The sequence below is a fragment of the Rhyacophila brunnea genome, unplaced genomic scaffold (genome assembly GCF_057557595.1).
Source record: "Rhyacophila brunnea isolate RB1 unplaced genomic scaffold, BYU_Rbru_1.0 scaffold_10, whole genome shotgun sequence".
NCBI lineage: Eukaryota > Metazoa > Arthropoda > Insecta > Trichoptera > Rhyacophilidae > Rhyacophila > Rhyacophila brunnea.
The window spans coordinates 35,134,206-35,160,404 of NW_028232752.1; the positions used below are offsets into that span (position 1 = coordinate 35,134,206).

The window sequence follows — 26,199 nt, forward strand, 5'->3', positions numbered from 1 at the left end:
TTTTGTTTGCTTCAATATATCTGGCGCAAAATTATTTAAAAATGGAAACATGACGATTTTTTTTTTAAATTTTGATTTCCAAAGCTCCATTTTTTATGTATGCCTTCACTTTGTCTTTTTAAATCAGTCAATGCATTAGTGGTCCTTGCATTGATTTATTCACTTTTATTTTTATTTTAACTAAATAGACAAGTTTAACAACAGTTATCATTCGTAAACAAATTTGCCTCAAATTTCAATATTATGATTTGATCCTTGTATATCATTTTTTCACGAGATTGCAAGCACACTCAACAATAGTATAGAAGTGAGGTATTAAAAAATTAGTCTACATATTATCTTCAGACAGGTTTACAAACAACGTTTTTAAGGACTGTTTTTATGTAGTTTATAACTAACGGCAGTTTTATAAACTTTATTTGCAAACTGTAATCATGACGTGGCTTTATTTGTGTAAAACTTTTCGTGCCTCCCTTCGCAACACTGCGCACCTACCAGTTTGGCAATATATAATATGTATGAAAGTACATTTTTATGGAGATACAATATATTTATTTTAACATAGACTAGAAAACCTCTTGTTATGAAATTCTCGAAAGATGGGTATATTATAGACTTACTACGTGCGTAAAGATACACATAGCGTAGTGATTTAATTTTTATAATGTGTAATTATTTCAGCATAATAAACACAACATTAAATAATTTTAGTGGAAACTATAAGATTGGATTATTTTTGTTTTTAATTATTCTTATATAAATATTTAACGTGTTTTGAAATCCGATTTTTAGGAATACTTAATTACATGATACAATAAGATCAGTGTTTTCAAATTATATTATAGGTGAGATAACCGGCTTCGCACAGGGTTGCTTAGTGGATACATTTACCTTAGATATTTAAAAAATAATAATGAAATTATCTTTTTAATAATAAAATATCTGTGTAATACAATATGACAATATGAAAGTAATTCTAATAAGAGAAAAGGTCAAACAAAAGAACAGTAAATTAAAATCGAATCCAAAATATGCAAACGTTATTAATAGTATTAATATGTAGTAAAAAATTCAAAATTGGATGGAACAAACAAACAACAAACTTTGTATTTTATTTAATACTAACCATCCCAGGTGTGCGACCAACAACTGAGAAAAATTTCATCGCAATCTGATGAATGTTATAAGAACGCATACGAATAGAAGAAGAAGAAGAAGATAATTGTACTAATTTAGAAACCTTCGCGGGTGTTGGCACAATTACCAACGAAAGTTTTATTGAAATCGTATGAATGGAATAGGAACGCATACAAATAGAAGAAGAGGAAAAATATTGTTGTACTAATTCAGAAACCTTCGTAGGTGTGGGCACAACAATTGACGAACGTTTTATTGCAATCGGACGAATGATATAGGAATCATACGAATAAAAGAATATAGAATAAAGACGATGAAGAAGAAGAAGACGGTTGTACTAACTCAGAAACCTTTGCATGTGTTAGCACAACAACTGACGAAGGTTTCATCGCAATCCGATGAATGGTATAGGAACCATATGAATAAAAGAAGATATAATGAAGAAGAAGATATAGTTTTTCTAATTCAGAAATCTTCGTGGGCATGCGCACAACAACTGATCAAAATTTCATCGCAATCGGATGAATGGTATAAGAACGCATACGAATAGAAGAAGAAGAAAATGGTTGTACTAATTCAGAAACCTTTGCAGGTGTTACCACAACAACTGACGATGGTTTCATCGCCATCCGATAAATGGTATAGGAACCATGCGAATAAAAGAAGATATAACGAAGAAGATGGTTTTTCTAATTCAGTAAACTTCGCGGGCATGCGCACAACAACTGATCAAAATTTCATCGCAAACGGATGAATGGTATAAGAACGCATACGAATAGAAGAAGATAGAATAGAAGAAAAGGTTGAAGAAAATTGTTGTACTAATTCAGAAACCTTCGCAGGTGTGGGCACAACAACTGACGAAAGTTTCATTGCAATCGGACGAATGGTATAGGAATCATACGAATAAAAGAATATAGAATGAAGACGGCGAAGAAGAAGAAGATGGTTGTACTAATTCAGAAACCTTTGCGGGTGTTGCCACAACAACTGGCGAAGGTTTCATCGCAATCCGATGAATGGTATAGGAACCATATGAATAAAAGAAGGTATAATGAAGAAGTAGAAGATAGTTTTTCTAATTCAGAAACCTTTGCGGGTGTGCACACATCTTCTTCTTCTTCGATGGCGCTACAGCTCAAGTCGAGCCCTGGCCTCCTCCACCGCTATCCTCCAGCCGGAACGGTCCTCCGCACGTCTTTTCCAGTTCCTGATTTTTAGTATCTGGTTGGCATCTTTTGTAACCCCATCGTGTGCGTGGCTTTCCCACTGGCCTTTTCCCTCCTGGGTTTCCTTCGATGATCTTCTTCGGTATCCGCGACTCAGGCATGCGCTGGACATGGCCTGCCCAGCTTAGCCTCTGGAGTTTTATGAAGTTGGAGAGTTTTGAATCTTGGTATAAGCGGTATAGTTCCGTGTTGTACCTAATTCTCCACTCCCCATCATCATTCATGGGTCCGTATATCCGCTTAAGGATCTTTCTCTCAAAGCAATCCACCATTTCAGCTGCTTTCACATTTAGCGTCCATGACTCGCACCCGTAGTGCACACATCAATTCACCAAAATTTCATCGCAATCGGATGAATGGTATAGGAACGCATAGGTCAGACAGACAGACAGACTTTCATTTTTATGTATAAGATATTATAGTCTATAATCTGCGCGCAAGTGCAAGCAATAAGATGACAAAGTCTTATCGCAGTCGGATGAACGGTATGGCAGCGCATAAAATACGAACAAACAAATATTGATTTTTATATTATAGATTATAATCAGAGAATCGATATTGCAAAATTATAAGTATTTTTTTTATATACTAGGTTATACTTGGGAAATTATCTAAAAGTAGGTAAGATATATCTATAGTCTTAGAGGTATAGACTTAATACGTGCGTATAAGTTCAAGTAGCGTAGTGATTTATATTTATTAATGTGTATTATTTCAGCATAAGAAACATGATATTAAAATATATTTAGTGGAAACTATACGATCAATCGGAGTATTTTTCATGATTAATTGTTCTTATGTAAGTATATTATTTTAATGTGTTTTAAAATACGATTTTTAAAAATACTTAATAACATGATACAATAAGATCACAGTGTTTAAAATTATATAGGGAATCGATATTGCAAAATTATAACTATTATTTTATGTGGTGAACGTGATAACGCAAGTCCACACAGATGTTATCCTACCTAATAACATCCCTCGTTCGCTTCGGATGAATTAGCCACCCCCACTCTCCGTGAAATGGCAGCGTATGTTGGTTGTTCCATTTAAAACAGACCGAGACACGCCGTGGCTTAGATATGACGTACTTTTATCGATGTCCGATATTATACACGATTATAAGATAATTGCATGTAATATACACAGAATAAAATGTTAAACGATGACTAAACAGTATTTAAAAACATACTTTACCTTTTGAAGCAATCAATTAGCTTTTGAAATGCCTTAAAATGCCAAATTTCTATCGGGACACTGAGTGGACGGCATGGGAACGGGCGTAATTTTTTTACCATGGTAAGGGAAAGGTTAAACTGTTTTAAAACGTGGGTGTATATATTATTAAATTATGAAGGGAGAAACTGAAAAAATGGGACTGGTACGCGCATGCAAAGCCAATATGTACGCATCGATGAACTGTCAAATGTGGATCTCGTAACGGTTCGATGTATGAGTGCACTCTCGGCCGGCTATGACGTGTCATGCGCGGGCTCTCATTTAAAAGCATTGCCAATGGGGCCCCGGCCGGTTTGAATCGGTGTAAAATTTTGTGTCTTAACCCAGATTTTCAACGCGGCCGTTCGCTCGATCGTCCATGCACGGGGTTGCATTGCAATACGATGGTTACAACTCCTCGATTGTTGGCCGTACAATAGTAAATCGTTCATGCGCGGTAGCATATTTTCAGCCGTACATTATGTAAATATTTTGTGTATAGTTATCCCCTCATAATTGAAGGCACCTCCCGAACGATAAGGGGCACATTTCAATAAATTTGAGAAATGTCTTTATTTAATTGAGTTATGCCACTAGATGACAAGCTTTAAATTAAATTTTCTTTTTTTTATATTTGTCCCCATACATTTCATAATTCGAAGTTTTTTCATTTTCGGTCCCATGGAATTCGTATTAACGAGGTTTTACTGTAGATATAATTTTTTTTTTTGACCATGTCCGATCCTAATAGGATCATATGGGCCTCCTCCACAGAGTAGAGGTTTGTATTAACATTTTGTTTTTTAGGAGAAATGGATGTCAGCCACTTGCTCAATCTATTAGGTCCATATCCTGACCCACACAAATTGAAAAACAATGTGTACTTGCCAGACCCAGGATTCGAACCTGGGACCCATGGTGTTATAAACGCTTGCTGCGTGGGTGTAGATATATATACATCTAATATGAAACTGCATCATCAGACTGGGGCCCAAGTTCGGATGTTTAATTTGACAAAACTGAACAGTTCTGTTTAAACTCACTTGCATAAAAGTTAATTTTAGGAACTATTGCACAAATAAATTTTTTTTTTTTTCCGACCATGTCCGATCCTAATAGGATCATATGGGCCTCCACAGAGTAGAGGTTTGTATTAACAGATTTTGTTTTTTACGAGAAATGGATGTCAGCCACTTGCTCAACCGATTAGGTCCATACCCTATCTCACACACAAATTGAAAAACAATATGTCTACTTGCCAGACCCAAGATTCGAACCTGGGACCCACGGCGTGATAGTCCAAGGCTTAAGCCGCTCGGCCACCGTAATTAATTATATGTGGCAAACATTACAAGAGAAATGTGTGTCATGCTTAATTTAAGCCAAGGATGATTAATTTGGGAAATATTAGTGTGTTCATGAATGTTGAATTGGATAAGGTGTTTCCATAAATAAAACAGTTCATCATTTTTTAACCTGGTTATTTGCCAGCAAATATATTTTATTTATTAAAATCCACTCATGTGGCAACTCATTACACATACAGGTATAACTGTAAAGGTATATAAAAACATATTACGCTCACAGAAACAACTGCAACATATATCAATCATAACTCGCACGCGGCGATTTGCATCAATGGGCAACGCGCCCCTAAACTCACAAAATGTCTGCAAGAAATACTAATTTGTGCGTCAATAAACAAAAGTCCTTGACACTATTTATAACAAAGACAAGAATACAAGTTATTCGAGTAAGGGAGGTAAAGGAATAGACGATGCAGCGCTTCGCCGAGAGGGCCGGTGTGTTTTCGGAATGGCTCTTTTCCAGTTTGACTCCTTTACGTAAACACAACACAAAGCGTGCAGAGCGGGAAATCTCGCATTCCAACCGGCGCTGTCAGTTTAATAATAACCGAGATGGAAAGATCATCCATCCTTGTGCAGAATTGACAAGATGGATGAGATTGGCGAGTGATCAGGGGCAATGGTAAGTCTCCCGCTCTTGACACAAGTATTTGCAGAAGGGCCGAGCGGGCAGATGCCGCTGCGGACCGACTGTGACCGCATCTCAGCGAAGCCGCCTCGCTTGCAACTACCGGCTTACACTAACAACAAAACAATTTTTTTCTTACCTAACAAACAACTAACCTAATTAGTAAAATCTACTGAACATTTTACAGTATTCCGTCAATCGTGCGCGACTCTCACTCGTGAAGAGCGCTGTCCAAATGTTAAGATACGATGTATAAGAAAACGTCACGAAACCGCAATTATTATGCCGAGATAATTAGATCCCGATTTAAACTTATCGAATGATACTGAGTAAAATAAATATATACAGACACTATGATGAATAATTATTAGGCTTAATACGAGCGGAGTCATTCGATGAGCGTCTTCTCGTTTTCCCAGGAAAAGCAGCGTCGGCCAAAGTGGCCGTATGTGCTGGTCTTCTGGTAGATTGGTGCTCTCAGGTTTAATTCTCTGCAAAAAAAAAGAATATCGCATTAATTAATTATATTTAAATTCTGGTGGGAAATAGAATATTGCGGGTCTGATATTATAATCAAACATATAATATTAAGAAAATCATTTTGACTAAATTGTCAGAGGATGGAACAGCTCAATGATAAAATGTTTAACTTTCACAATCGCAGCTCCAATGTATTTTTTTTGAATTCTACAATAGTTTATCAAGGAAAAACAAGGTAAAATAATGCTTTCATACATAATACATTACTTATTGCAATGAACACAAAATATGAGATAGTTTTCAGCAACCAACCTCTCAATTATGTTTGTCAAATGACTCAGTTTCAACGGTTTTTTTATTACCATGAAACCATTTCTATAATTTTGCGGAACATAATAAATAATACACTGTGTAAATGGCGGGGGGGGGGGGGGGGGGGGGGTGAGTATAGTTAGTTAATTAGTTATCGTATATGAACTTACTTTACAATTTTGCCGGGTCGCAGGTCAAAGTTTTTCTTTACAATACTTAATAATTCATCGTGTGTTTTGTTTGAGGTGCCATAGTCGAATACGGAGATAGAAAGGGGTTCTGCTACACCAATTGCGTATGATACCTGGAATTAGTGACACGACAAATGTTCAATACAGTATCAAAGGTAAACATATCATTCTGTCTGCGATGCAGCTAGGGCTCAGATTGCCACCATACTTTTTTTTGATGAGGAATGGTTGTTAGCTCAATCAGTTGGATTTACATATCTGTATTCAAACACATATTGAAAAAACTAAGACTCACAGATTTAAAGAGTGGGCATTCTGGCATCTACTAAATATCAGTCATGTTAAAATTACAAAATAATCAAAAATTGTTTCATAACGATTTACATTTTGAGAGGGTTAGTTGGCACCCTCGGTAGCCTATTTGGTAAAGGGTTCATGGAAACTGAGGATTGCAGGTTCGAACCCACAGCATTGTGTTTGATCCAGTATACACAGGAGTCGAAGGCTAACCACCATTCCTTGTAAACAGTATGTTAATGTAACCTCAATTGTTTACTTTTTTTACAGGCATGGCATTATTTAAAAAAAAAAATACACATAGACATTAATTATCTCAACATTCTTTTTAATAATTAAAGGTAAAACATTATATTATTTAGAAGAACACTAACTGAGAGAGTATATCACAACCAATAGAAAAAACTTTCTTTTGAAAAAAGTAAGCCAACCGGTCGGGAATCGAACCCGGCATCTCCAACGGGTACACGCCCCAAACTAGTCGCATTCAGCCATTATGCTACGGAAGACATACTAATGACGACAAATATTTAAGCTATTGGCTATTAAATACCTACCACTCAGCGCTCTTCGAAATCATGTTACTTCGGCAATCGATTTTTGTTTATTAAATCAAAGTAGGTAGTTATTTTACTATTACAACGATTACTAACCGACGTCTAGGAATTTCTCCAATATTTTTTAAGCAACTTCTTGTACTTGCTAATAATTTTTAATTAACTATTTCTTTTATTCAAACGAATAATTCACAAGATTTAAGAATATATCATTCTGATTATTGAACAATTTATTTATAATGTTCAATAATCAGAATGATATATTCTTAAATCTTGTGAATTATTCGTTTGAATAAAAGAAATAGTTAATTAAAAATTAAAGGTAAGTAAATATGTTGTAAATGTTACATCAAACTAATATTCAATATGTGATAAACAGAGATGGTTTGTTAGATAGAGTAAATATTTTACCTGAACCATGCAGCGCTTGCAGAGGCCAGCTTTGACGAGGGACTTAGCGACCCAGCGGGCAGCATAGGCGGCTGATCGATCAACTTTGGTGAAATCCTTTCCGCTGAAAGCACCTCCCCCGTGTGCCCCCCACCCTCCGTACGTGTCCACGATTATTTTGCGACCCGTCAGACCAGCGTCAGACTGAAAGCAATATAGAAAATGCTATATTACATTTACATACGCAACCAAGATATTTGAAGAACGGTATGTACGTAATTTCGATTTTATACCAAACTGTCAAATGAAAATATTACCTACTAAGCATTCAATTCAAAAAATATCTTGATAATTTGAATTTGACTGACTGAGGCTAAATGTTTACATATTGATTTAATTAGAATTAGTATTATTCTGATCCCACATTCTTCAACCAACTCGATTTTAATTTTTCAAAAACTAAAAAACCTGCACGTTTTCATTGGGAATGATTTGTTATTCACATCGCCAAAATATTCATGAATATTTATATGACCAACATGAAAATATAATGTCATGACTTTCAACATTTGTCAAAGAGACAAAACGGGATGGGTGTATTCTGATCCTGCAGTCATAGAAAAAAGCAACTGATCCTTTTTGACAATTGAAATTGAATTGAACATAAGCAACCAAACCTTTTAGGTGAGCATAGAACGCGCAAATCATATTTTCGATTATATTGTATCTGATATTCTTCAATTCATATAGAATACATTAAAAACCCACGTGTACTTTTGGTGATACTATTAATCATTCATTATCAGTGTGAAATATAAAATGACACAAACATATTAATTCGCCAGAAATCATCCAATGTTTTTTCTTTTGAAATAAATACAGATGGAGGTGACAGAAAAATCTCTGAATTCTATCGTGTTGTAAGGTCAATGTCCAAACTGCATTAATTTGTATACATCAATATGGTTGTTTTTTCACCAATGTGCATACATACATCCTAACGCTAGATGTTTATACATACTGACATCTACCTACATTGCAATATGGGTGACCCTTACAGATTTTTGTCGGAAGACTTTCTAGAAAAACACCAATTTTTTTCCAGATATTGTATGGAATGACAATGTGTAGCTAAATGAATGTTGTAAGTTTTAAAAGAATAGTCGAAGAAAAGTCATCGAAGCGATTTTATAACTGGAATTTTGCGCATTGTCAACGCTCGCCAACAATTATCAGTTGTCTATGGTCTTTTCAAAATAATAAGAGATTAATTTTTACAAAAACGGGACCATGCATGCCCGGCACCCGGCCACCAGTCCTGGACAAGATTGTGATGCACTGCACTGCGCTTACCACTTACATGACGTGTGTATCAGAAAATGGAGATGCCAAAAGTACAGCTTACCTGAGGTCCTCCGAGGATGAAGACTCCGCAGGGGTTAATGTGAACAATTGTATTGGCATCAAAGTATTCAGCAGGAATCACTTGCTTCACCACTTTTTCCATTACCTCTTCACGCAGAGTTTCTAATGTGACCTGAGAAAATTAAGCAAAAATATATTATTATATGCATTATTTTTATATCTACATATTTTTTTTTTTTGAAAATTATAGGAAATAAAGTGTCTATTTAGTCGGCACCTGAGTCAAGTTAGGAATGCAATGCAAGCATATCGTTCTAGAATTCCAGGTAGCAAATACAGGTACGATTGATAAAATGTGGCAATGCCATATTTGTGACAATAAATAGATGGCAGTCCCAGCAACAAAAATAGAATTTACACAAGATAAACACTTTTTTATGTCAATAGTATATTCCTTATCAGTTTCAATATAAACAGTTGGGGTCATTGCTAATGATGATGCATTGTAGGATAAATAAGTTTTCCTCAAATTCATAACAAATTAAACTCATTACTGAATAATTACTTAAAATTTAATCATTGATTATGGGAAAGGCCTTCTCATATTTATTGCTGGAAATTCAAGCAATTAAATGAACATCCAAGTGATAATTATTTTATTTCACATACAAATGCAAGCGAGCAGTCTTTACCAATTAAGTCAAATAGTAGTAATATAATAATTATCAAAATTAATTATTCAGTCAAACGTTTCATCACTTTATCAGTCTCTGAAATGTTCATGTTGCACTAAGTTATTTTTAATTTAATTAAAGGTCAAAATAATCCAGTATCTCATGAACTCATAATGTAGTTAAAAAAAACGTCTCAGAAGTATGTCATTATTGTAATGTGTAAGTGATGAGAGAAGCCTATTCCTTCTTACCCTACTCAATTGACCCTTGCCAGTATTAAGGAATTACACCAAAAGTGTTTATCCAAACTAAAATACTCAAATAATCAATTAAAATATTGGACTGGGAGAGCTATATTAGAATTCCTTCACAAACATACTGATAAGGTTATTAAAAGTAGATGCATCAATTTAGAACAATGATAATATTCTACGGAAGTGAACAAAAGTTCAGACAGAGGTTATATTGCATCTATCTAGCTATTCGAGCTTACATGGGAAATATTTATTTATAAAATTTATGATTTATACACAGTAGTATTAATACAAATCTTTTATCATGTCACATGTTCAAGTAGGAACTTGATTATTTATAAAACAAGAAAAGTAAAAAATAAATACATTAATCAAAATGAAATACAGATACCTACATACATATAGATAAACGTCATGGAGGTAAATTTAATTGATAAATTTTAATATAGTCAATAACAATTCTACTTGCTCTTTATAAATTGCAGGGTGCATAATATTATAAATAAGTAACTCATAGAGACGAAGGGTAAAATATTATTTTAAGAATTACCTTTTCAGAATGTTGAAGTGAGACAACCACGGTGTGTACTCTTTGTGGGATTGTCTCGCCATTGTGGAAACGGTATTCACAGGTCACCTTCAAACAACATAATAATTAGTACAACACTGCAAACAAATAAATCAAGGTATTGTATGTTTCAAAAAGGCAGATGGTTGCTACGAAAATATGTAATAAAAATTCTACATTCTCCAGAGTCTAGATTAAGCCACACACTTTGGGGTTTTCAAACTCTTGGTGAGCCAAAGCCACTCAATTAGTTCATACAGTTAAATTTAGTTTTCAACTAGATCGAGCTATGTGCGGAAATACATTTTGCGTGTGTGCTTAGTTAAAAGCTAGTGTGAGCACAGGTACTTGAAATTGTAAAGAGGCAGATGGTTACTATAAAAATACAGAATAATAATAACGATCGAACATTTTGTGAACAGAAATGGTAAACCAACTGAATTTCGGATGAATTATTTTTGATGAACTTAAAAAGGGCCCCACAAATTCTTTTAAATATGATACTTGCAACAACATTCTAGGGATGCTCCCTTATAATTATTCTCACTCTGACAGCCTTGCTCAAACAGGAATTCATATTCGATTCGACTATTGTTAGTGGCTGTGGTTGTAAATACCTGTGTTTTGGTATCAGGACGCGCCCACCACAGCTCTCCGCTTCTGCGTAGCTCGGCGATGCGATAGTTAAGTTTGTGGGCCAATTCAATTGTCAGCGGCATGCACTCCTGTGTTTCATTTGTGGCATATCCAAACATCAAACCCTGGATATAAATTAAATTAAATTAACAAAAAAAATCTAGGTAAAACAAAAGTAGAGTGAATAACAACTTTCACTGCTTAAAAGTGATTATGGGTCTCTATAAAGCGGAGGTAATCTAAGGTAAAACAAGAGTTTTTGGACATTAATATGATTTTGTTGACTCAAAATATTATTTTAGATATTCGATGAATTTTTTCCAGCTTGCTTGCAGGATTTAGGTGAACGTTCAACAGAAAAATAAGACTCGTCTGGCAAATGTACAACTGCCCCATAGATTATAATATCATCGTATTAAGAGGTTAAATTGTAATGTAGGTAATTGTTATATATGGGATAGTTCTATCTTTGATTCCAAACAACTCACTACAAGAGACACCAATGTGAATATTTGAGTGATAGAAGAGCAATATCTCAAGTTTCTGCCAATAAATTTAATATAGAACGTAATGGAGATAAAAAAAAGCATAAGATAGATTTCATACTGACATTAATGTAAAATCAAACAAAATCATCTGACACAAAATAAATGATGATATGGTAAATTGTCTGTGTTATGATTCAATGAGACTTTGATTGGTGGCATGTTGTTCAATTTTAAAACATGCAGATGAAACGTGAAGGTCTGATATAAGTTTAAAACATATATTTGTTAAAATAAGAGGGCATGCAAACTTAATTATAACTTAACCTTAGCCCATATTATCAGCGTCATTTCTTTAGGTCGGTCAATAGTTTATAGTAGTATGGATCGAGCCAAAATACATATTACAAAATAATAATTAATGTATTATTGTACTGATATGTCGAGTGGCTAGACATTCATGAAAATAATGTAATCATTAAAAAAAAAATGACCTTTGAGCAGACATGAGAAACAAAACAAAAGAAATGGTAATTAATTAAACTGCTAATTATTGTAAATAATTTTAAAAAACATCAGTGACATATTTAAAAACTATTAATAAAAAAATCTGTTGATGATTTGTCTGAAGACTAAAAAAAGTGCCCCAAATAATATTGAGTACACAAAAATATTGAAGATAAATTTCATTTTTGTATAAACATTACATTATTTCATAAACATTTATGAAAACAGGCCATTAGTGAGAGAAAGTTAACTCATTTAGTGCTAAAGCCGCGACTGGCGGGTTTGGAGTAATTGGCCATTAGATATAATTAACGTGTTATTTAAATGTGGTAATTAATAGGTCAGCAGTGATTGTGTTAATTGCATGTATTGACCAATAATTATACATAATCTCTACAAAGATTCATTGCCTACAATACAACATTGTCTAAAATCAATACTCAAATTGATTCAGTTAATAGTTGTAAAGGTTCCAAGCTAACTTTCTCTACATTTAACGGAAATTGTGTATTCTGAAGACTGAATAAAATTTCATGAACCTTTGCCTGTCATGGAAAAATATTACCATCATACAAAACGACTAACGAATCGACCTAATACAAATTCTCGGCATATTTCGGAACCTCAAATATATAAAATCGTAAATGCAAGAGCCATCAATAACTACAAATATTTTGTGCTATGCATAAGATGTGCTTTACCGCACAGCAGAGGCAGTTTCCGCAATCTGCTCAGTATGGCCAAGTGAAATATTTGTACTAGGAAAGCAGAACATGCAAGCAAAGGAAACTATTGCAATAGTAGACATCATTATTGCTGGATTAAAGATGTATCCGTATCCTGACCTGATCACCGGCCCCCACTTCTTCATCAGTTTTGTTTTCGTGCACTCCTGCCGCAATGTTCGGTGACTGCTGGTCCAGTGCCAGCAGAACGTTGCATGTCTTGTGGTCGAAACCTGTCGTGCCATTTCACATAATATTTTAACAAGGCAAACATGCAACCCAATAATTATAATTTCATGTAAGCGATGTTTGGTCTATTATCGGCTAGGCAAAGCATAAACTTTCAATTTTTTTCAAGGAAGTCCTTCAATATAAAATGTGTACAGGTTGTCTTGTAATGAGTTGAATTTTAATGCGTAGACTAATATCAAGAAACCAAACATCACATAATGAAAAACCATGATACGAATTAATAAAGCAGTCATTATTTAATATGAATCAGTTTTATTACCCTGGGTTTCGCCTTCTGACATCTTCAGGCACTATATTGTCTGCAAAATGTATCGGACTAAGGTAAATATATAACTGACACAGATTAGGGTTGCTTACTATTTATAATATGCTAAACTGTTATTTTAAAAGATTTTATTATATAAAATAGTAGCTCTAACCCGTGTCAGTTGTATATTTTTTTACCATATGCGGATAATATAGTTATATACAGTGCTTAAAGATGCCAAGAGGCGAAACCCAGGTTGCTAGAACCGATTTAAAATATAGTTTACCCTCAATCGGTATTATAAACTTTGTAATATTATTCTGAAAATGTTTAAACCTAGCAAAAGCCGTAAGGGAAAAAGATTTAATTGAAATGAAGAACCCATTCAACATAGACACCAACAGGTGTTTTATTGAATATATTCTTTTTTCTGCAGTACCAGAACTAATACTGGTCCAAGAAGTTTATAAGACACAAATGAAAAAACAAATTTAATTGAATAGTATTACAATTAATAAACATTAATACATGGAATCATTAACATAATTGCATCATATTTTCTTCTGATTATACTAATAACAAACCCACAAGTATAAGTGCAAGCAAATCAATATCATGTACTCCTTTTATAGCCCAGCAAGCATTTATTTATTGTTTAAAAATGTATCCTGTGTGGATTATTCGAAATTACAAGTGAAATTAAATTGTTTCTTCTGTTTTCTCAAACATTTTCATTGAATTATAAACATTTATAAACTTCAAAACAGTTCAATGTTTTATGGAGAGAAGTACATAAAAAGTTGACAAATCAAATCGATAATATAGGGCAGTGCCGAAGGGTGGACGCTGAGATCAGGCAAAACAGTGAACACTTGGTCAGTCAGTCATACTTATGTTTTCATTGACTTTTAGGTTAATTTTTAAAATTCAATTAAACCCTGCCTAAATCAAATCATAAGACAAAAAAATATCTCTATAATGTATGTATATACCTACATATAGATATCATGTCAAAAATGGTTTGGTTTAGGCAACGTTCAATTGAATTTTAAAAACTAACCAACACCATCTGATATTTGTATGCTTAAATCGATGAAAACAACTGACATAGTGTACTATTTATGTCAAATCTCCATAGCCTGCCTCCACTCTTCGACACCGATATAAGAATTGTAAGAGGTCACTACAAATTCACCTGGTCAGTTAAATCAATTGGAAATGACAGAAGAAATAGCCTAATGCGACGATCAGGTAATGATTGACTTTTAGCAATTGCAATTTCCGAATCAACATCTTAGTGCAAGTAACTCATTGATGAAATGGTAATATTACAGTAATGACTTTTTCCACTATAGCAAAATTTTTCAATATGAGATAAATAAAACATAATGAGTGACTTTTTTTATTTATGAACTGCCATAGACAATAATGAAAAAAAGTACCAAAACAAAACATTTCACGAATTCTTACAGTAAGATGAGGATATGTAATTCTTTTGTCCTACGTAATATTGATTTTAAAAGCATCATGCGTATCAATTAACTGGCCACAGTTATGTCACCATTGTCATAGCAATAAATCAACCAAGACGGTTTGATATATATTTATCACCATTATATTGTCACTACGATGCCAAAATTATCATTACGAGTGGACAAATTTAGAAGATCCCCTTATCAATTATAAAATGGAAGAAAAGCATCAGTAGAATATAAAAATATATGTAATGCTGAAAAATATCAATAGTTCCAGGATACAGTAATAATAATTATATCCATAAATATGAGTCCTCGGAGTACAATGATGATGCAATATATAATGGTAATATAATAGTCCCCATGAAAAGGCCTTGTAGCTAATGTTATATCCCATTGGTAGGCAGCGCACATGTTTTGTCCGTCATGCCCGACATGCCTGTCGCCAATACCTGGTCTCCGGCACCTATGTCCATCTCTTCCCTGTCCGTGTGGACTCCGTCCGCTATATTTGGACTCTGTTGCTCCAGCGCTACCAGCAGATTAAGTGTCTTCCAGTCGAATCCTGGTCAATTGTATAAAGTTTCAGTAAATGCCGAAATATCGAATAACTTGTCACCGATTTTGTTACTATATTTGTATATGGCACGTAGAATACATTAAAAAAAAATATTGGCAATAAGGGGTGGGGGTGACTATCATTTGCGAATTTAATGATCAATTTCATACGGCCTTTAAAATTCAAGGACTCCACAGAAACTATTAAATATTTCACAACTTTCGGAAAGAATCGAAAAACATCAACCGTACTTGCAATTGACAGGTATTATATTTGAAAATTAGTAGATAATTCACATGTCATTTTTCAACTGAGCGAAAGGCTACCAACAGATTCTCCCAGAATATATTATATGCTTCGCTTTGCAGTGAAAGAGATTATTTCCCTATTGAATTGCTATAGATATGATAAAATTGTTTGCAATAAGAATAAGAAAACTATTGGAATATAGGTAAAGAGTTCATTTATAGAAATATTTATATCACCGTCACAAGTTTGAAAAATAGATGACAACCAAGGGGGGGTGGGAGTTCATAGATATGAAGTGACCCCAGTTTCAATACTGTGAATGTTTACATAATATAAACAAAAACAAACCTAATTCTAAATCGAACATGTAATACAGATTTAAATCAAATGTTATTAGTCTTCGAATAATAATTATCAATGTTCCAATTGTGATAATAATTTTATGGGAAAACCGGGTGACGAACAGGCCCAGAGACAATGTTTGTCATGAACTTTTTCACAACGGTAACTGAGAATTTTAATATTTGCATAAGAGATAATGCCGTCTCCTGCGACTTGTTTGTTTTATTAGACAAACATCATCTAAAAGAATTATTCAATGACACGCAATATACATATTGCACCGAATGGCGAAATAATTTAGGGAACGGAGCTTGATAACTGGTGAAATTTTCTTATCACAACATATATAGGTAGGTACATAACATTCAAACAAGTAAAAATAAATTGTACCTAATGTCCTAATATTCGTTTAAAAGGGATAGTTGAATTTTTAAACACTTTTGGAATTCCTATTTCGAAAAATGAAACCTACTTGGCGGTTTAAAAAATGACGGTTGATATTCATTGATTTATACCCCGTTTACACATGCATAGATTTACTGTTGCACATTAATAAAATGTATGGGGAAACATGTATTATCCTGCAGTGGCAAGATTGGGTGCATAAATAACTGATTTTCCATACGACTTGTCAGATAGTAGTATAAAATGACAACCTCGCGTCTCGCTTACTCTTGAAGAATGAGATTGGAGACAGTCAGCACTTTTACGTGTAAAGTTATTGTCATGATAGTTTAAAATAAGCACGATTGCCAACAGTAATTCCGTGCACGTGTACAGGCGCTATTAGGCATATATTATACCTACACACATAATTTTTTGAAAACTTTATAACATTTCTCCATAATAGCTTGTTCTTTACGACACATTCACAATACACTGAAATATACACAAAAATGTTAGTTTTTCAGCTATCACCAGCTTATAATTTGTTGACAGAATTAGCCGACAAAATAAATATAAGTGAGCGATGTCTTGGCAAACGTCCAAGTGTAACACTGGCTTTATTTAATGTTTGTTTGATTCACAATATTACAAAACAATCACCTTTAGACGAGTCGTCGTAGCCGATGTGCTTTACGGTGTCCCTTACAACTTTTTGGTAGTCCACGACTGCTTTTGATGTTATTTCTCCGCACAGCAGCACCATTCCAGTTTTAGTGACAGTCTCTGAAATAACCACAACAAATTAAAAGATGCTCCGATGCCCGACTAGTGGAATAGTCATACATAAACACAACATTGAAAAATAATAATGCGTATCATGTAAAATGAGTACTCACCGCAGGCGACTTTCGCGTTCGGATCTTGGATGAGATGCGCATCGAGAATTGCGTCACTTATCTGATCGCACATTTTATCTGGGGAAAAACGAAATGCGTAATTATTCAAGCCATCGAAATAGTAGTTGTTCATTTATATTTAGCGACTTTCTGTAAATGCCTGAAAGGCAATTTTCTATATCCCACGTGTGAAAGCATGCAACACAAGCATAACAAAAACATGGGAAGTTGTGACAATGATTCAATTGTGTTGACAACGAATCGAAGTGTTTTCACAGATTTCTTCTGTCAGATGACAGTCTCGATTGTCAAAATAGAGGTGTAGTATTCTGGCGCCTTTGCATTCTGTAGCTGTTTACGGCTATTGCGCACATGTCCAGTCGGCGGCCATTGTAACTTTATAATCAATGCGGCTTAAATAAATACTAACCTGGGTGGCCCTCTCCGACCGACTCCGACGTGAATAAAAACGTTGATCCATTTTGTGTTTCATAATTGTGTCCGTTCGTTTTGGCGTATCCGTTTACTTTGCAAGTTTCGGGCATTTTGAACCTTAATTTGCACTCTTCACGATCAAAACCCCAACACCCCTTAGAAATATTGTGGAAAAGAGACCGAGTTTCAGGATTTCACTGCTATTTATAACTTCACGCAGCTGGGGTCAGCTGACTTTAACGCGCGATGCTATTGGTCGGATCTTCTTTCTTCGATGCGCACGCAATCTGCAAAAAAGCGGCGATTTTGAATCACTATTGATTAGATAAAAAAAATGGTGCGATGGGAAGTATTTTGAAATGAAAATACACTTAAATCAACCACCACATCTTAAATAGTAGTCTAAACCCGAGGAATAATATTTTTAAATAGTTTGTTATGAGAAATTAAAACGTCTTTTCACATTTTATGTTTATAAATTGTGAAATATTCCAGAAGCTATGTAGAAACTAATTGAAGTTATTTTACAATCTATTGTTCAATAACACAAAATAGTAAAATCTTATTTAAATTTAATCATTTCAAAGACGTTACGTGATGCATTACAAACTACAATTTATGGATTTATGATAATTTAAAGAATTTTTGAAGACACTAAAAATGAATAAATGTTCAAATTTTCACGTAATATAGTTAATAAAATTTTCACTACCTAACAAACTTTTAAACTTTTGGAATCCAAGTAAATAGCACAGATTTAACTTAAAATCACAGTTGTTTAACAGTAGTTTATGATACGTATTTTTAAATTAAAAATAGTTGCAAGCAAGTAAACGATTAAACAATAAATTGGAGTTGTGTAACTCGGTGCGACGAATTGTAGACTTACAACTCACGAGTGATACAACGTTTTATATATTGCTGACCTCTTAACCCAAACAACGAGATGGAATATGATTAAAATATTTATAATGATTATAGCACAGCGACCGTTCAAAGCACTGGTGTATCATACAAACCAATAATAATATAATATTATTTTTTGTTAAAAATATATTTATCTCATTTTTTTAAATAAGGTAAACATTTTTTGCCCTGTGCAGGCATTATATCGATGTGGTATATCCATATTATAATATGAATCTATCAGATGTTATAATACATTTAATTAATACACGAAATCTTAAAATAAGAATTCATTACAAAAAATATTATATCAAAGACATCGAGCGTAAAATGTCAGAATAAAACAAAAAAAAAGATTAAGGTACAAGCTTCGAAAAATCCATTTAAGCGAAACAGACCATATAATTATGTATCGAACAATTAAAATACATTAAGTATATCAGTATCAGTAACGTCCAGGATGCAGACAGATCATGCGCTGATTAGGGGCGGTAAATAAGGGTTTGTGAATAATACAACTTTTTAGAATAAATTCTGCGAAGACGAGAATTTTTTGCCTGCTATACTACCACAATAAACTGATTGTTAATGTTGGTGCTGTGAGTCTCAATGCTGGTGAAAGTAGAAATTAGAATGTGGCCCTTTTTACCACTCCCACTAACCCTCCCCCCACCCCCACGCACCATCTGGAACATTGCGCCCATTGACAATAAAGACTAGTTTGTAAACCCAACTAATTAACTAATTAATAAACCCCAAATATTTTTTTTAATATGTAACTTATCTTTTATTATTATATAAGTAGGTACCCTAATAATTTCAATTCTTAATAATTTTAATATTACTGACCATATTTTGAATGAGAAAGATATTCTTAAACCAATAAAAGGTAATTATAGGATAATTTCAAATAACAATAACAAAACATTTAATATCAATAGCATATTAACTGAAAAAACCCAGCGAAATTAATGGACTTTATCTAACTAGTCACTCCATTATCTGTGGCCCAAATTCCATGAATGTAATAAATCCACCATTACCTATCCAACCTATTTATTAAATGTAAAAATAAAATAATAATATTGAAATATAAGGTAATGAACTTTGTTTTTCGTCTCCTGAACATTTCACATATTGTCGCTTTGGACAATATAATCCTAGAGCGACGATATACTGTTTTCAACAGCAAGTATCTCATAAAAGGTCATAGATAGAAAAAATGTATTTTATAAACATTTTATGAAATCTAATAAGCTTTAATTTTATATAGAACAATATTTTTGCTACGACCAACCGTTTTTGAGATATAACCGAAAAACCAAAAAAATACCCAAAATTTTGCGGTTTTTTGCCCGCCAAAAGTTGTGCCGAAGTCATCCGAATTGGAAAAACTCATTTTCTTGTCACTCATTACCATATATACAAATTAAAAAAAAATCTTCTACCCGACCTTTTGCAACCATAACGTATTTTTCGGTCTAATTTGACTGGACTAGACGGTTATTACTCACTTTCATTTTCTGAGGATATCTGGATCAGACTGCCATTATATTATTATCCATTAAAATAATAAAATATAGTGGGGAAAGAATAAAATTTACATAAACACTAAATCAATAGTAGTTGAGTGCAGCGCAGCTATTTGAGACTGCATAGGGGCAGCATTTTAACCATAGAGGTATTAAATAAATAGAGGGGCAAGCAATCGGCTCTCTCATACAACTGAATGAAGCAGGCCAATAATAGCTGACAACTTACGAGAAATAGCGACGCGATAAAAAAAATACAGGGCATCACGGAGGATTTACTTTGGTCATTATAACGTACCCATATAATATAATGTTAACGTGGAAATTTTGCCATACATTGATTACCAGCCCGTCTCACCATACTTTTTCACCATACTAGCCTGCTTCACCATACTTTCATATATTATAACCTGCCGCCCCTAGATTTTAACTATGGACCTCACTGACCAGTATTATACCGTATTTTTGTTTATTGCTTGTGTAAGTTACAGGGGATTATTAAACATTGGCTGGTACTACTATATACTTAGAGCGTTTCCTGAAACTAATAATAATGTTTATCATCGTCAGCAATTTTTTTACGCATATATTTCAATATGGCTATAGGCCATATGGACATCATTAGCTATGATAATAGTATGTAAATATTACAAAATCGATAAAATCTTATATTTATTTAGGTAGGTATATTTGTTAAACAAAAGTCATCCATGTGACAGGTGCCTATGTAGGCACATTTACATACCTACATCTTTACAACAAGCCTTCATAATCCGATCTCTATTTTGTATTTTAATTAATAGATAAGTATATAATAATATTTAAAAAATATTATTATCAATAAGAATTAAAACTAAACATGATGTTAAATTTATTTTTGTATTATATTTATATTTAACCGATAGCTAATAATTGTATTCTAAGAATAACGAAAACCTAGGTATTACCTAGCTACCTTTAAACTCTCATATATATATATTTTATACTAGGGGTCATTATTATAGATACATACGAAATGTTTTTGTTTTGAACAACCTTATGCACGCAATAATATTATTACTATTATTATTGAAATATGTACATAATATAGTGTGCGCATCATTATAAAAATGATATTGCTATTATAAAACAATACAATATTGATTTGTTTTTAACATTTTTTGTTATTTTTATAGCAACGTCAACGTACTTATTATTTATCCGATAAATATTGTCCATTTACTTATTATATTTGGAACAAAATTCAATCAAAGGTTGTCAACGTACTTATTATTTCTCCGATAAATATTGTCCATTTATATATATTTGAAACATAATTCTATCAAAGGTTATTAGAGGTTGCCTTTAGCTGTTTGCGTGTGTGTTATTAATAACATTGTTTGCAGAAATTTATTGGAAAGCATGAATGGCCAATAGTAAAATTATAATTAACCAACCGCGAGGAGTAAACATAATATTCGATCGATGGTCGACATTTTTGGAAAACATCGGATACAGGCACGGAAACAAATACAAATACATATTATAGAGACCTTCTTATTTATTGTAAAATTTTGTATCAAATAAAATACTAATATACTGTTTTATTTTCGAGAATAATCAATGCTTTTAAATACGTAACAATAATTAGAGTAGCTTAGTATCAAAGTGGGCCAAAAGCCATTTACAAAATTTTACAGGAGACTCACAAACATGTGTGAAAAGTGTCCGTTTTTCATATAACACACCAACTTTAAACTCAAAAATCTCTATGAAAACTAGCGTTTTTGATACTTTTGTGGGATTTTTTGAAAAGAGCATCACTTGCACTACAATAATCAATTAAAACATCAATTTAGTGGGAGGTTATTATTAACCTATGGATTATTAAAAATTCTCATCTGTACCATCTGTACTTCCCAATCTTTGTCGTGTCACGGCATTTATGTCATTACTGAACGAAGGCCTCTCTTTACGGAATCCACTCTTATCGGTCCCTAGTATTTCGTTGCCACGTCATATCGCGTTTTTATCTACCTACCTTAATGTTTTCTCATAATATCTCAGGTGTAACCACTACTAGATAATGAAATTTGTTTGAGAGATGTAGCTTATTGTATATTATACTCATTTATTTATTTTTCGACCCTTGCACTTGATATCCAACATGCATCTATCTCTCCATGTCGGCAATTTTAACAATTTGATTGGTTGACTTTCAGGTCAATCTTTATCACCCATACCTAAAGGAAGAACTTAGGGATAGTAGGGTGTCACTTTTGAATATTGCGTTCAAACGATTTCTTCAGAAAAATATATGTCGCTATTAGGGGTCCCAACCCTTTAACACAGACAATTTCGGGACAAGTATGACATATCCTCAAGAATCATATTTCGAGGCTTTTTTGTTTTTAAATTTTATTACCTTACAAAGACTTACCACTATTGCCAGATGCTACGTACTGTTTCGAGCTGTTCGGTTAAGCCAGGATAGTTAGTTAGCAACAGTATTGGTTTAATATGAAAGTGTTTTTAACTAAAATAGGTAGGTACCTACTGCACGATTGACCCTCTGCTAAACTCCCATGAATCGACATAATAATAATTAAATAATATGAAGCTCACTATAAACTAAGTCAATTTGACAACACGGCCATATACAGATAAAAAGAGTGAGCTGATGTCAGTTGTTTAATTAAATGAATTATTTTTAGAGTTCCGTATATATCTAAAAGGTAAATGGTTGCGGTTGGCGGAAGTAAAATTTATGTTGATTTATAATGTGCAATTTTCAAAATAGGCGCGGAAATGAAGCATTCGCTGACAACTTCTTCTTATCTTGCATTATATCACAGGATGGACCTTGTGCGCCTCAAGCAGACTCCAAACTCTGCCAGGTTCTTTTCCAGTTGATCACTCCCAATATTCAAGTCTTTTTTTATATCACCAAACCAACGAAATCGTGGCATTTCCATACGTGAGGCGCTTTCTTGGTACCTACTTAATCATCCATACGAGTTAAGTGGTCGGTCCGTCAGAGACGTACGATTTTGATTTTGACAAACCCAAAGCGTTTGTAGAACCCATGATTACAGCGATATCGTGAGAGGTTATCCTCGTAGAATGAACCAAATCGTTTGCAAGATTCTACGCTCAACACCTCTAGATTCTGTGAATAATCAAGAGCTGTTCATGTTAATGTCTCTGACCCGTAGCAAAATCAGGCCTCGAAATGGAAAGGAGCGCACCGAAGCGCAGTCTGGTTCATGAAATCCTCGTGATTATTGCACCGTCTCATGAAAAAACTAAGTTTACCATCTGAGCTATGTAGACTATATAACAAAAAAATCACATAATCTAGTGATCTCAACAAGACTGATGATATAATAATACGTTAGGCATGCCATTATACTTATTATGGGTAAAACTTAAACTGAAAATAAATTGGCGGTACATCGATTGGAAAGCACTGCTGTGTAGGTACATTGTATTATTAGTCGATGCTATTTTCTTTAGCAGTCTTTCAATATTGAATGATAAGGATTCTTTTTATTCGGTAGCTGGTAGGTAGGTAACTACTCGTTCTATCTGAGAAAGGAGTGTATTATTATTATTTATTTTCTAAAACAAAAAACCCATCTACCGACTGTTTAGAGAGGGCAGTGATATCGAATGAGTCCAGGCAGACATTGTTTCATTACTAAAATGCATTTAAGATAATGCCCATTAATTTTGTACTCTGTACTTCCTTATAGGTATATATTGTTGCATGTGCTGCTATTTTCAATTATCAAATGGAACAAACTAAATAAGCATAAGTTTTCAAAAAACATACTTTATATAAGGAGATTCCCAAACTTATTTGGCACACTTCAGAAAAAAAAAATTAATGAAATGCCACTGGAAATGGAAAATAGAAAGATGCAGCGACAGAATGGTGTTATTTTTTTGTGTTTATCTAATTTTTTATACCTGCGAAACCCTACCCTCGATGAGTCTACAGATGGTCTACAGTCTACACAGTAGTGTTCCCATCCTTTTCTATGCCGATTATAGTACAAAAGTGTAAACATTACCGTATTTCTGAAAAAAAAATTACATCACAAGAACATTTTTCGGGGAATCAAAAATATGGTATTGTACTATAATTATAGTACACACGGTTGGCAACACTACTACGCAGACGAAACCGATCCCGATTGCTTCGAAGTCATGCTAGTGACGTAGTAAATTTTAATCTGTACTTTACTTGGTATCATGCACATCGACTAGGGTGCGGATCCATACTGTATATTTTAATATATCTGTGGGTGTATGGAAGAGGGTAATAAGTATTTAAAAAAATAAATAAATCTCTTTTGAGTTTCCTTCCTTTTTTATAAATTCATATAAAACGACTTGAAATTTAATGGGTACATTATGTCAAAAATTGGGGACTGCACATTTCTATGGAATTGTCGAATTGGATTGACTGTGACTAAAATTATGAAGAAAATATTAAAAATCTTACCTTACCATTTTGACAGAAGCAGGCAATATTGTAAATGTTGCTACAGATGAATTTGGAATTATTAAATGTTTTTAATTATCAGTCGTAGATACTTTTTTTTGCTTTCAATTTCATATAATTTAGGCTTCGTCTCTATTGAACAGTCATGAACAATTAATTGGTCGATCGAAAAGCTGTTTTTTTCCGATTTGTTGCCACGAAGGGCGCAATACAAATTTTGAACATAGACGGGGGCGCATAGTATATATTATATACATTTGTCATATTTATACTTGTTTTAAAAAAAATCTGATATCTATTAAACATCCAAAAAGATGATCTTGATTTAACCCCGAAAATCACAGAAATGTGCATTATTAATAATATGGAGTTCTATAAATTAAACACCGTATCAATCAATCAATTAATAATTATTTAAGAGAAGAGACACACATATCGACATAAATCATCTTCAAAAAATATTACATAACTAATATTTCAAGCTTTAAAATAAAAATACTAAAAAAGTTAAACAATAAACCATGATTCAAATTTTCAACATTATTATAAATTTTAATTGTTAATATGTATTTAAAATGGCTGTTCTTATATTTAAATGTACATAAGAACATATATTTATATACGAATACATGCTATGCAAAAAAATCAATACGACATATTTGGGCACTGTAAAATGTAAATCTTCAGCTAACTTATTATAGTCAGGCAGTGACGTCCCTAGACAAAATACCGCCCCTGGGCAGCGCCATAATGCCGCCCCAATGTTTATACAATATTTTTATATAATTTTGCATACAATGTGCTTGTGTCGTTTCTGGTCACGAATGACGTCGAAAGGCAATGGAAGTAAACTAGACATCGCGAACCCGACAAGAAAATACAGTCCTGTTAAACCTATTATGTTAATTATTAATACATCTTGTTTCCAACCAGTGAGCGGAATTTTTAAAGGAAGGATATTTTCGTTATTAAGTACTCAGTTTAAGTAGCTATTTCCATATTTACCAAATGATTCTCCTCAATTTGCCGCCCTTCGAGTAACTGCCGCCCCCAAGCGACGCTCAATCTGCCTACCCCCACGGGACGTCACTGTAGCCAGGTACATAATTAGAATTAACTGTCCTTAAGCAATTATCCAAATGAGGGTATGTGTGTCTTGATCGATATTCTGATTTTAAGTATTTCATGTTAGAAAACAGAGGCTCGCTTTTTTTAAAATTAGGATAACTTTACTATTCTCTTCGACTAAATTCCAACGTGTTATTGAAGTATAATCATTAAAATGCAAGTCAGCTGACGACAGCAGAATATATTTGTTTATAATTGAGAATTGTTTTAAAACTGCGATAATCTTTTGACAGGTTCATTGATATAAATTTTGCAATCACACCACCATAAATCGGCGGA

At 33.4% G+C, this 26,199-nt stretch overlaps 2 protein-coding genes across 3 annotated transcripts in view; one reads left to right on the top strand and one right to left on the bottom strand.

Moving 5' to 3' along the window:
- Nucleotides 1-5,051: 5,051 nt before the first annotated feature.
- Sam-S (S-adenosylmethionine Synthetase) lies at nucleotides 5,052-18,046 on the bottom strand. 2 transcript variants are annotated; one of them, XM_085953639.1, is made up of 10 exons: nucleotides 17,861-18,046; nucleotides 17,431-17,508; nucleotides 17,195-17,317; nucleotides 13,144-13,256; nucleotides 11,288-11,431; nucleotides 10,653-10,739; nucleotides 9,215-9,346; nucleotides 7,831-8,013; nucleotides 6,545-6,678; nucleotides 5,052-6,073 (listed from the first exon to the last, which is right to left on the bottom strand). In XM_085953639.1, the coding sequence occupies exons 1-10, from the start codon at nucleotides 17,973-17,975 to the stop codon at nucleotides 5,971-5,973; spliced, it is 1,212 nt and encodes a 403-aa protein (XP_085809765.1). In that variant the 5' UTR covers nucleotides 17,976-18,046; the 3' UTR covers nucleotides 5,052-5,970. The 2 variants fall into 2 exon arrangements, with proteins under 2 accessions (XP_085809765.1, XP_085809773.1); XM_085953647.1 differs by lacking the exon at nucleotides 13,144-13,256 and adding an exon at nucleotides 15,450-15,562.
- LOC147079145 (uncharacterized) overlaps nucleotides 12,556-26,199 on the top strand; it is a 71,845-nt gene continuing 58,201 nt past the window's right edge. The window contains exon 1 of the mRNA XM_085953627.1: nucleotides 12,556-12,627. The gene's annotated coding sequence lies outside the window, so the exon portion shown is untranslated. The remainder of the gene's footprint in view (nucleotides 12,628-26,199) is intronic.